The 12,670-nt window shown below is 44.5% G+C and overlaps 1 protein-coding gene across 5 annotated transcripts in view; it reads left to right on the forward strand.

Annotated features, from left to right (window-relative positions):
- The window catches only part of LOC126198482 (transducin-like enhancer protein 4), a 510,722-nt gene that overhangs the window by 353,723 nt on the left and 144,329 nt on the right, over positions 1-12,670 (forward strand). For all 5 annotated transcript variants that reach the window (XM_049934844.1, XM_049934845.1, XM_049934846.1 and 2 more), the window contains one exon: positions 4,444-4,493. In XM_049934844.1, coding sequence (XP_049790801.1) covers positions 4,444-4,493 — 50 coding nt within the window. The remainder of the gene's footprint in view (positions 1-4,443; positions 4,494-12,670) is intronic.

A 12,670-nucleotide genomic window follows, 5' to 3' on the forward strand; every position in this document is an offset into this window, starting at 1 on the left:
GCTGTGCTTTATCTAGCTGTGAATGTTCCGTTATCTCCGCCTCCGCAGTGAAACTTTATTGAGACTTGCGAATTAGTATTATATTTTTTATCAGGATTAAGGGACAAGGCAACACCCATAGATTGTTCTTTCGTAGCACGCTAGTCAAAGGTTTTCAGTAGTTTACAGAATGCGTTAGCAATTTGCGAAAGGCCGTTGCCGCTGTTGCCGCTTCGTTACGCAGTGTTTACACGGAAGGAATATGTGTGTAAACATATACCGTGCAGTGCGGTGCGCAGTATACTGTCAGTATTACACTGCACTATTCCTTTCTCGGATAGGCCGAGAAAATGACTGGACCGTATGCCTATGTAAGTGCCCTTGTGTCTCTCGTGTTTTTGTCGTGATTCTGGGATATACGGTAAAGGCGGTAGAATTTTAGTACGGTCTACGTCGAACGCGTTTTGTATAAATTTATCCAAAAAGTTTCCGTAGGTTTCCTTCCTAAGAAACACACGTTGTTACCATTTAGTGTAACTTGCACAGCCCTACCGAAGATGGTGGGACAATGGTTAAGACGTCAGACTCGTATGGGAAGGAAAGAGTTGAAGTCTGTCTGTCCACGGATATACGTACGTATGTTTTGCTCGGTTTCCCTAAATCGCGTGATGATTTCAAAAAGACACGCGCTTTCCGCAGCCACATCCCTATCCACTTCTATTTTGTGCTCTGCCTCTAAAGATCTTGTTAACGTGTAATGATACTTTATAGCCGTCTGTTACCGTCCTAGCAGCACGACTCCGCATTCAGTGAAACGTTTGCTGTGGAGACTGCAAACACAATGGTAATGCTCTTCAGGATATGTCGCATTGCCCTTTTGCTGTATGCCTCTTTTCCTCTTGCAGCTAGAAAAAGCCATGATTGTAACATTACCTAGCAAAACAACAAAATGATAAGGGTATTAAGCAAACAGCAAAATTACCTCCTGCGTTTGTAGGCCTATTCATTCATTCATTCATTCATTCTTTCTTTCTTTCTTTCTTTAACGATGTGTGGCCCATAAATCCACCCGTCAACTATATCGCTGACATAGGGAGTGAGACAGGTTGCATATCAACAGGCGTTAGCAGTTATAAAAGGGCTCAGTAAAAAAGAACTATGACTAGTGGTAATTTACTCGCACTAATAATTAAGAAAATTACTTCTAGATTACTTCATAAATGTATACTGGCATAAAAGCAACTATTTTGGGAAAAAATAACCTCTTCTTCTATTATACTATTCAGCTGTTGTTTCTCTCTGCTGTTTCAAATAAAGCGTATATGTAACTCTGTTTAGCTCTGTATAATGCTGTTATCAAGGTCTGCAGAAATATTAGAGTTGACCGCAATTGAATGAATTGGTGTAATAACCAGATAAGTCGCGTTAGGACACTTTCGAGTAACAGCCAAAATATCATCCAGTAATTGAAAAACTTTATTAATCAATCTTTTCGTTTTCCAACCTCCAACACACAGTATCTTACTACATCACCAAAGAAAAGTTTATTATGTTATTTATAGAACTTGAAAAAACTGGACTTGTCTCGCCCTTGTTTTTTAATGTAAAGTCAAAAGAGAAGCAAGTAATTAAAGATACTGCAGGTTACTGAAGTTGATGAAGAGTATGAGATTTTTAAAAATGGATACCCTAATAAGTCATAGGTGGTGGAAGTTTAGTCAGTAGTTCATTGTGCCTCTCTTTCTGATGAACTGCATGTAGCATTTCCGTCACAGATCACCTTATTGTAAAATTCCATGTATACACATGCAGACTGAAGTGACGAGTGGAAATTTGTACAAAGGCTAGGATTCGAACGCGCATCCGCTGCTCACTAGGCAGGTGCTGTGACCGCTACACGACCGTGGCACAGTTTCTTTGCCCAAATGCGCTGATTACGGTTGCGCGCCTCCCTCCTAGTCACCTACGCCTGTGTTTCAGTTCAGTGCTGACTGTGCAATTCCAATGAAGGTGGAGAGCCTCTGCAATACTGTTCCAGTTTAGGGGGAATACCAAGTGCGCTGAGGAGTGAATGTAATTTGAATTGAGAAGGCAGGCGTGGTAGGGTAATCCGTGCAGTTGTACAAAGCCGCTACACTAGGCTGTCGTGGTGTTCAGCACATCTGCCTAGCGAGGAAGCGGCCCAGGTTCCAATCCCGGCCTTCGTACAAATTTTCATTCGTCGTTCGAGACTGCATCTATACACATCATAGATGTCTGAGACTTGAAAAGGTCTCTGGTACCACTTACTCTCATTTCATAAAACTCCGTGTCTGAGGTTGGCACATACATCTCGGCAAGCTCCGTGACATCGCTATAAACCAGAGTGCACGTCTTCCGTTTTTTTCACGTGCCAGACTCTGACCGCTGTTTGGAATTACAAAGCACAAGCGCCTGACGTGTTTGGTTCTTGTCCCAAAGGCACGACGTCGACAGGTCCATTCTCTATGCTGGCGTGGGTCGGTCCCGAACACAGATGTTGTTCTTACACCACACGACAGAGCGGTTTTCAAACCGTGCAATGATGATGAAATATCATTTTCGGCCGAAAGTGGCTATATCGGGTTATTGCACCAATGCCTCCAATTTACATTCCCAAGTACAAATATTCTGATTAATTGTAGTAGATGCTAATGATGTATTCCTTTACTCTGTTGATGAATATTTGAAGATTTTCAGTTTCCTCTTCGATTTCCACTGGTAGCGTATTTTATGTTGTAATATGTTTATTAATATTCGTCTTTAAAACGCCGAATGGATAACTAAATAATTAAATAAAACTCTTGCATAAAAGTTAAAACTACGAGGGCTATCCACAAAGTACATTACGTTTTGGAATTAAAAATAAATAAAGTAGTGGAATTTTTTTATATATACAGATGAAAGCCACACTTAAATTCTACTTTTCTACGTAGTTGCCATTTAAATTAAGGCACTTATCGTAGCGATGGACGGGCTTGGAAATTCCTTCGTCGTAAAATTCGGCCGCCTGCGCCTTCAACCACGTGGTGACTGTCTTTTGGGACAGAAAAGGTGTGATTTTTCAGGACTTCCTGGAGAGAGGCACTACAATAAATTCTCAAAGGTATTGCCAAACTCTGCACAACCTCAGAAGAGCAATACAAAACAAGCGCAGGGGAAAGTTGGGCTCAAAGATCCTGCTGATTCACGACAAGGCCCGGGCCCAAACGGCAAATGCCACTCGTGAAGTTCTCGAATCTTTTAAGTGGAGCCGGCCGCGGTGGCCGTGCGGTTCTAGGCGCTGCAGTCCGGAACCGCGGGACTGCTACGGTCGGAGGTTCGAATCCTGCCTCGGGCATGGATGTGTGTCATGTCCTTAGGTTGGTTAGGTTTCAGTAGTTCTAAGTTCTAGGGTACTGATGACCTCAGAAGTTAAGTCCCATAGTGCTCAGAGCCATGTGAACCATTTTTTCTTTTAAGTGGGAGTTGTTTCCTCATCCGCCGTACAGTCCCGACCTGGCACCGAGCGACTTCCACTTATTCCCAGCAATGAAGAAGTGGTTGGCTATGCAGCGTTTTGATGACGACGCACAGCTTCAAGAAGAGGTTGAAGCCGCAGGCGGCCGAATTTTACGACTTAATTTGGCTCTCTGAGCACTATGGGACTTAACATCTGTGGTCATTAGTCCCCTAGAACTTAGAACTACTTAAACCTAACTAACCTAAGGACATCACACACATCCATGCCCGAGGCAGGATTCGAACCTGTGACAGTAGCAGTCGCGCGGTTCCGGACCGAGCGCCTAGAACCGCTAGACCACCGCGGCCGGCCTTAATTTAAATGGTCTTAATTTAAATGGGAACTACGTAGAAAAGTAGTATTTAAGTGTGGCTTTCATCTGTATATAATTTAAAAAAATTCCAATACAGTATTTATTTTTAATTCCAAAACGTAATGTACTTTGTGGATAGCCCTCGTATATTGTAAGCCCTAGAAAGGGATGTACAGTCTGTCAAATTTTTACTGCTAGTATTCTGTTTTTAAATTGCACAGTTCATTGAAAAAACACTCTCGTTGTTACCTATAGATACAGTTAGGGAGTAAATGTATTGGCACGTAAGTAAAGACGCGAGATGTTCGGTTATCAACTTCATAGAACTTTATTTCACGATTCTCCAGAAAAATGCATTTCTTCACTTTGGCCGCGTTGCATCACCAGATTATTTTATGCCTTAGGGCACTGTAGGGGGGTGGGGGGAGAGGGGAAATATGCAGAGAATCGTAGCAGTCTAGTTCACTGGTCGACATAGAAGGGGGACTTCCAAGTGCAAAGCAGGCAGATCTGAGTTTTCTGGCTGGCTTGTCGACCACCTGTGGGGCTGGGCATCTCACACTGCTTCTACTTGTTTCTTCGCTCCACGAACACACCCCGTGCTGAGACGGCTGTGCCCTCTGTGTTGCAGGAGCAGTCCGCGCGCCGTCTGCCGGCCTCAACGCAGCGGAGGAACGCCACGTGAGTACCCGCGCAGTGGCCGCTTTACGGTAGCCAGTGTTGTCCTGTGTGTACACCTGTAACTGTGTTCTTACAAATAAACCAACTATCACAAGTGAAACAAGTGTCGGCTGAGTATTCTGAGAAGAGTGCGGCGAGGAACTTCCCCTCCGGAGGTTCGATTATCTACCTGCCCACTTTCATTATATCCTGAACCACACAAGGTAAATCCCTGGCCGGCCGGTGTGGGCGTGCGGTTCTAGGCGCTTCAGTCTGGAACCGAGCGACCGCTACGGTCGCAGGTTCGAATCCTGCCTCGGGCATGGATGTGTGTCAAGTCCTTAGGTTAGTTAGGTTTAAGTAGTTCTAAGTTCTAGGGGACTGATGACCTCAGATGTTGAGTCCCATAGTGCTCAGAGCCATTTGAACCATTTTGTAACAAGAGTGTTAGTGAAAACCGACTGTGATGACAAAAACAAACACATTGTTTGCAAGGAAACTTTTTTTAATTGGAAGCAGTCCCTTTCGAATGTGACCCTAGGAACCCAGAACGGATCAGACGTTCGGTTACAAGGAGAAGTCGCTGTTGTTTGCTACAAACAGTTGAAAAACCATTCAGACTTTGCACACGGAAGTGACGTTGCACCGAATCCACGACCCCTGAGGGCATGACAGCATGTTATTAACAGACATAGTTAGAAATCTAGCTGTGACCGACAACATTCTAGTTAGTAGTCGCATGTGTTCATTACGGATTAGCTTTTAATCCATTTCTTTTGACGTTTTGCGGGTGCTGGTTGTGGGTTAAGTATTGCGCCGGTTTACTTGGCAAGTGACAAGTGAGAAAGGAGGCTCGTCGTGATTATCGACTGCACGCTCTGGTCAACAATCGTTAGGTTAATCAGCGTGCGAAGACATCGGTCGGTGACTGATACAGCCGTACCTTTTTTTCGAAATTAGAACGAATTATCGTGATGCCACAGTTTATCTACGGGGCCAGACATTAGTATGAGCTGCTTTTCTCAATTAACTCCATTAAATTACATATCCAGTTATTGATTGCATCTGCTTTCGTAATTATGCAGCCAACTACGTTAAGCAGTAAGAAATACGACAGTGTAAATACGTTTCATTACCGTCTGGAAATACGAGGGCGCGCTGAAAAGAAATGCTTCGGAATTTTTTATTCTGTTTTCAATATCGGCTGAGGCAATACACGTCAGACACGTTACTCGGTCGACTTGCCGCTTTGCTGACGCGAATTGTACCCCTCTGCCGCTAGAGGGCTCCGTACTGTGTGTGTCGTATCTATGTCGGTGCGTGAAAAGCAGCGCGCTGTAACTGCTTTTCGAATTCTAAGACTTTGCTCACAAATCGAACACCCTCTCCTTGAGGATGGCAATGACAGATCACACACAAGCGCTGCGACATCCACAGCAGTCCAACACATTGGGGTCACTGACATCGATCAGTCGCGACTTGGTCCCCATCCATCTCCTTCCAAAACTTAGAGAACCTCGACGACTTCACGTTGATACTGATGAAGCGGTGCAAGCAGAGATGAGGTTGTGGCCCCGCCAACAGTGTCAAACATTCTGCAGTGAACGCACTAACTGGCCTCATGTGTCGGTCATCAGGGCCACTCTGTTGATAAATATGTCGACTTTAAAAATAAACAACTAGAATGTTTTACTTGAAAACACTTTCGAAAAAATTGGGAGGCGTTACTTTTCAGCACGCCGTCGTAGTTACCCATAGTGTCTTAGCAAACAGTGAAGATTCCGTTTATTACCAGCCTAAGGCGTTACGGGACGCCTGTGCGATAGCATTGCACTCGAGATAGTTGGTCCGAATCCTGCTGGCTTAAGGAATGTTCGCCACCTATATTTGACTGATAAGAAGAGCAGACTTGGCTCCAGAGACCTGAATTAAATTCGGAACCACTGCACCGTGTCTGGTGGAGCGCGTGATACTTTTGGCTTTCATCCGTCTGTTAACCGCCACCCCGGTGCTATTCCAGAGGAGTAGGCTGTGTATCTGCACCGGGGTTCACCCTCGCCTTTCTCCCGTCATAATACAACACAAGGCTGACACCGCACTATGCACACACGCAGTAGTCACCTACATTCAACGGATATAGCGTCAAGAAGGGGGCCATTGTGACCGTCGGAAGAAAACCCTATCAGATAAGACTCTTTACGTTGCATGTCCATATACCATAGTCAACAATGTTATTTGATTATGTAAATTGAAGGTGGAGGGGGAGAAAGGAAAGGGAAGGAATTGATGTCAGTCGGATGGTGATCTTCCGCGGAATCGGCGGCGATGAGCGGAAATGCGAGCCGGACCGGAACTCGAACCCGGGCTCTCCTGCTAAGTAGGCAGTTGCGCTATCGGCACGTAGTATTTATAAAACGCGCGCTCCGTGGCCGATCCACTCTCCCACCTAGTGCAGTCCCCATGCTCGCTTATTTTGGGTTCCGTCTGGTGGCCGAACGATATTTTGCATCCGCATTGAAGGTTATGGATTCATTGCCTATCGAGGTGAAAGAGTTACACGAATCCTTGATGTGTGGTCTTTCTGACACTGATGTAAGTGATTCGCCTTGATGGGCATTGAATCCGCAACCTCTAGTGACTGGGAATTCGGCTCGGGCTGGGAGCGTGCGGATATAGTCCGTTCATTGGTATAAACACTGTGTCCAGATAGTGCAGTGGTTACCGCAACCGCCGCGTAAGCAGGAGATCGCGGTTCGAGTCCCGGTCGGGCATACATTTGTACTCGTCGCCGCCGATTCCGCGTGAAGTCCCAATGCAAATGACATTATCAGTTCCTTCCGTTTCCTTTCCTTTCTTCCCCTTCGACCTTCAGTCTATATAACACGTATCACAGTTACGGATTTCGTGTGACGTCTGTTCTTCCGACGTCTCCGAAAGAACAGACATCACTCATTCATAAAATGTTGTTTCAATTTTTCTTTCTGTCCATATATTAGTATCTTCCTCACATAGTAAATCTCTCTCTCTCTCTCTCTCTCTCTCTCTCTCTCTCTCTCTCTCTCTCTCTCTCTCACACACACACACACACACACACACACACACACACACACAAGCGTTTACTGTAGAATGTCAATACAAACGGTGTGCATTTATGCACACATATCCTCGCATTTTCATGCTTTTACCTAGCGGTCTGTGCTGTATGAAAAAAATGGACGAGCTCGCGGCATTAGACCGTATGGCTAGGAGCAGTTATGTTAATCGACAATGAAAGTATCTGCGGCAGCTGTGGATCAGGACGCATGCGATATAATTACGCCTCTCGCGACTTGTGGGAAGAAGTGCATTCGCAGGGCAAGCGCCGCGTGCGCTGGGCGTCGATCCGGGCACCCCTGGCTGCGGGGTCGTCAGTAAGGGGGGGGTGGAGGGGGGGAGGTGCGCCGGCGCGTGTGTAATGTCCGTTGTAATCCCGGCGGACAGGGAAGGGTCGCCGGCTGCGGCGGGGCGGCGCCGCGCCTGGTTGGCCAACCACCTGTAGGAATTAATTGCCTCCAGTAATTAACTGCCGGCTGGAGCCTCCAGGCACCGCAAGAAACCGCACCCCCCTGCTCCGCTCCAGCCTCAGCCGCGGCCAATAAATTGCTTTTCCGGCGGCTGCCGCCACGAAGTTCGCGCCTCTTCCTGCCGCTGCGCTCTCTCTCTCTCTCTCTCTCTCTCTCTCTCTCTCTGAGGTCAGACGTCTCCACGATCAAGTATTTGTCCTGGTAATTGTGTCTCGGCGAGAACATTGCGCCGCAAGAACCGTGCACACGGTGCTCAGCTATCGTCGTTTCGTTCTGTTCTGCTTACAAAAACGAGGTTGTAAAGATGCCTCTATCGTATCTGGCTCCCTCCCAGCATTCCTGATTTGCGTACCCCGTTCTTTCCTGGTACGTGGTTATCACTAGAGACCAGATTTTTGTGCACTATCAAATGGTAAAACGTGCATGCATTTATGCAATTGCGTATCATAAATACCAACTATGAGGCATCAAAACGATACAAATATGGTAGTAAAAGTCAGTTCATAATTAGTTTCATTTTCTTCTAAAACTGTACACAACCACGAATGTCGCCAATGTCCTGGTTTAGATATGAGGCTTCTCCGTAGTGTGTCATGAAGTGTAGCCATGTGACAATGTTGTTGCTGATCCGTCCCTTAAATGGGGTCCTTAAGATCGGCGGCCCCTTTGGTGCTATTCGCAAGGAGTGGGTTGCGTGCCGACACCGGATATCATCCTGTCGCTTTCATCATCATCATCATCATCATCATCATCATCATCATCATCATCGAACGCAAACATTACACATTACCCCCCCTCCCTCGCCCCACACACACTCTACATACATGTAGTATTACAAACATGGTAATGGAGCATGGTGTAAATACAGAAATAAAAAAATAAAACCACTATGTCTGCAGATTTTTCCGTCTAGCGAAAATACCTTTTTGTACTTCGAAAATGATATTTCTACGTCGCAAGGGGATGACAGATGCATGCTAAAGTGAAGAAATATGTCAGTACTGTGAAGTTGAAAGTCTTTCACATTTTCTCCACAAAATATTTTTTTTGTCAATTTCGTAACTTTCACTTTCTTCATCTTACTTGCTACAACTCCCAGTTCTCCATAGGATGATTTCTAATATTTTTCAACAAACTCTTCAGTAATTGTCAGTTATTTCACCAGTTAACCTGTGGATTCCAACTTCGTTATTGCCGGAGGCAAATGCGCGAAATTTCTTTCGATGTAAAATCAGGCTTTTCTTTAAATCTGTGTTCTCGAGTAGCACTTTCATAAGCTGCATTAGTGGCTTACAAAGTGTCTACGATCCGAAACCAGCAAAAGCAATTAGCGGACATTCACGTAACTCTTTTTCGTATTAATTTCCGGGAATTTACAATCTGTTACCGGTTTAAGTTAATTAAAATAATCGAATTAAAAGCTGCAAGCATTTATTCTGGTACACCATCTGGTTAAAATAGGTTGTGGCGGCAAAGCTAAATCTGGGAGTATATTTCTAAGTTCCACAACACGGTTAGGCGCTTTCAGGAATACCTACAATAGCAAAAAAATTCAGCATACAGTGCGTAGTTTAGTTAATGTTGTCAGAGTTATCGAACTGTTAGATTTTCTGCATCTATTTACCTGATTGGCGGATGTCAGCGTATTCATATTGCCATATTTTAGGCTTACTATTGTACCAGCTACACGATGTAACTCATGGGCTACGCATGAAACGTGATAGCCGGCCGCGGTGGCCGAGCAGTTCTAGGCGCTACAGTCTGTAACGGCGCCACCACTACGGTCGCAGGTTCGAATTCTGCCTCGGGTATGAATGTGTGTAATGTCCTTAGGTTAGTTAGCTTTAAGTAGTTCTAAGTTCTAGGGGACTGATGACCTCAGGTGTTAAGTCCCATAGTGCTCAGAGCCATTTGAACCATTTGAAACGTGATACATGCTAGAGTAAAATATTTTACCCTAATTCCCGCCCTTCATCATATACGGGGCAGCGTGGCTTAAAAATATGAACCCTTTTTATTTAAATTTATTCGGATGAAACCTATTATTGAGTTCCAATGAGATCAATCGAGCCCATCTGGGGCTTTTGAGCTCACTGTGAAATGTATAAACTGTAACAAAATTCGCAAATTGGCGCACGTTGTACACTTTTGCCGTATTCATATGAAAAAATCAATAAAATTTACAATCGTGCAAGTCATTGAAATACACGCACAGAGGCAAGAAAAATATAAATGTCAAAATTCACGCATTTCATTGTAAATGGCAAAAAATGAAAACATGTATGCAACATGCATTTACATGGAAATCTAGGCCCTCTTTATTATAGTCTGTATATTTTAGTTTTCGCTGTCAATGATAATTTGGAGACACAGGAAGCTTTAGTTGTGGGATTTAAAAATCTTCCTTCTAGAATACGAAAAATACACTTTTTTGTATTGGTTTCTCCGAACGTATGTGGCCATAACATCTCCTGTCTCTCTTTGTTTATGAAAATAAATGGCACATCTGGAGTTTTTTCAGCACACTATTTCTGTCTTAACGACTTTTTTCTTGCACTAATACTACACGTCAACGTGTGTGATTTGATTTGTTGTGTGCTTTTGGAGTCTGTAAAGTTTCTCAGCCAACAGTGCAAAGTAGGAATAAAACGTTCACTTCGTATTTGTTTTTCCTCCCAGAGAAATAATCTTTACACAGCGTGTGAAAGAAGTAGCGACGTTCGTATTTAATATGTCTTCCACTGGTGTATTGCAGTTTTCTATTTCTTTTTTCGAGAAAAATTGTTTCCAAAAGCATACCAATGGACGCGATCATAAGAAAAGCCCATTGAGAGCAACTAGGCTTCTTCACTGATGCACTGGCAAACCCTTCGACAAAGTAATAATTCCATCGATACTGTGCTTGCAATAGGCTACCTCCCCCCCCCCCCCCTCTCTCTTCTCCCAAGCTGGTTTCTCTAGGCAGGTAATGTAAGAAAGGCTTTGACTCACAGCAAACTAGAGCCGGTACACACTAAAATTCAGACTACTAGGCTAGTTCGACCTGTGAGTACTTAAGTCGAAACAACTACTACAAGACGAAACACGTATTCTGGCGACGAGAGAAAGATATTCCGAGTAAGTGAGGGGGATTAAAGAGTCGTCGTCCCAGATGCAATGCGTGAGACCTGCTGTCAGGGGCAACAAGCGGCCGCGACTGGGGGGAGAGACTCCGCAGCTGCCCCCGGCGACCTTATCAATCAGCTGAGCTCCCTGGGGCTCACCCTCCGCCATCTGCAGGGGCGGCCACCAAAAAGACGAGCTGCTCCCTCTCTCCTGGCGCCCCCAAATTGCTTTAATATGCAGCCGAGGACCCGTTTTTATGCGCCCCTCTCTGCACATTAAACACGAACAGAGATATTATCGCTTTTTGTTATCGCGATCAAACCCGCGTTATAACACTGTATTACCGTTATAGCCGGGCACTCAGATTTCCATCAGCGCTAATTCCACACGCTCCCCGGCCGCTCTTTTTGAAGCGACTAACCTCTCCTCTTTCGTATTATGCGCCGCGCCGTGTAGTCCTTAATACTTGATGACATCGAAATTGCCGCCCTGGCGAAACCTTTTATTTTGGTCGAAGCCGAGTTCTTCCCGTCTCCTGTTTACTTTCCTTCCTTCATCCCCGCTCGTGCTTTCAGGTTCGTGGGGAAGCCGTGATCCATAATAAATGTTGCTCCTTCAGTTGAGATATTCTGCCCGTAGCATTTTTCCCAAGTTCGGGTATAAAAAAGATTCGGGACCCCACTTTCCATTATTTGATTGAGCGCGCTGGGTGTCGTCAGACAGATGAAATTCTAGATTTACGTCAGCCTTGCAAAGTTTGTTGATTAATGATTAAATCGACAGCCGTAGATCGATATGAAATAAGAAATATATTTTCCATCGCCCTTACGAATTTAGTGTAAAACTAGCAGTGTATAGCGTTTTATTAGAAATACACACTGCAAGAAAAGAGTTGAAGAGCCTCCTTCTTCGACGCTATTTCGCCATATAAAGTTATTATTTTACAAGATAAAGTACCAGTTTAAGGGTTAACCGTATTAGTGAAGTACCTTTGTATGTCTTCGGTAACCGGGTGGCTTATAAAAATTAGTACAAGGTGTCATTAAATTTATTACGGATCGGGAATCTCCGAAGACACACACGCAGTAATTCTGAATATCGTCACAATTTTGTGACTACTACTGTTTGCTGAATATAAAATTACTGACTGATGTCGGTACAAGTTGTCGTACTTGTTTGGTCGCTCTTTAATACGTAACTGGCATACGTGCGAAATTGCGGCAGGCCCAGTTAGACTCTAGCGAGTACATCCTATGTTTAATACTTTTCTATATGCTTCGCTAAGTCTAGGTGCTACGTTCAGTTTATTTTAAAAAGAAGTGCCCGTGGGTATCGACAGATATGGCACCAGGTGGGTGAGTGTTTGATCGAAACAAAAGTAATACTATTTTTTGCAAATTCTAATCTTGCTTTGGTTATCACCTCTAGTATTTGCAGTTTGGTAAGTAATGCGCTGTACGGCCGTCTCCTCGCCACGCTAACAGAAACGCAGACGACGAAGTGAACGTAACCATGATTTGACTAATTGTA

This window comes from Schistocerca nitens, chromosome 8 (genome assembly GCF_023898315.1).
Source record: "Schistocerca nitens isolate TAMUIC-IGC-003100 chromosome 8, iqSchNite1.1, whole genome shotgun sequence".
NCBI classification, from domain to species: Eukaryota; Metazoa; Arthropoda; class Insecta; order Orthoptera; family Acrididae; genus Schistocerca; species Schistocerca nitens.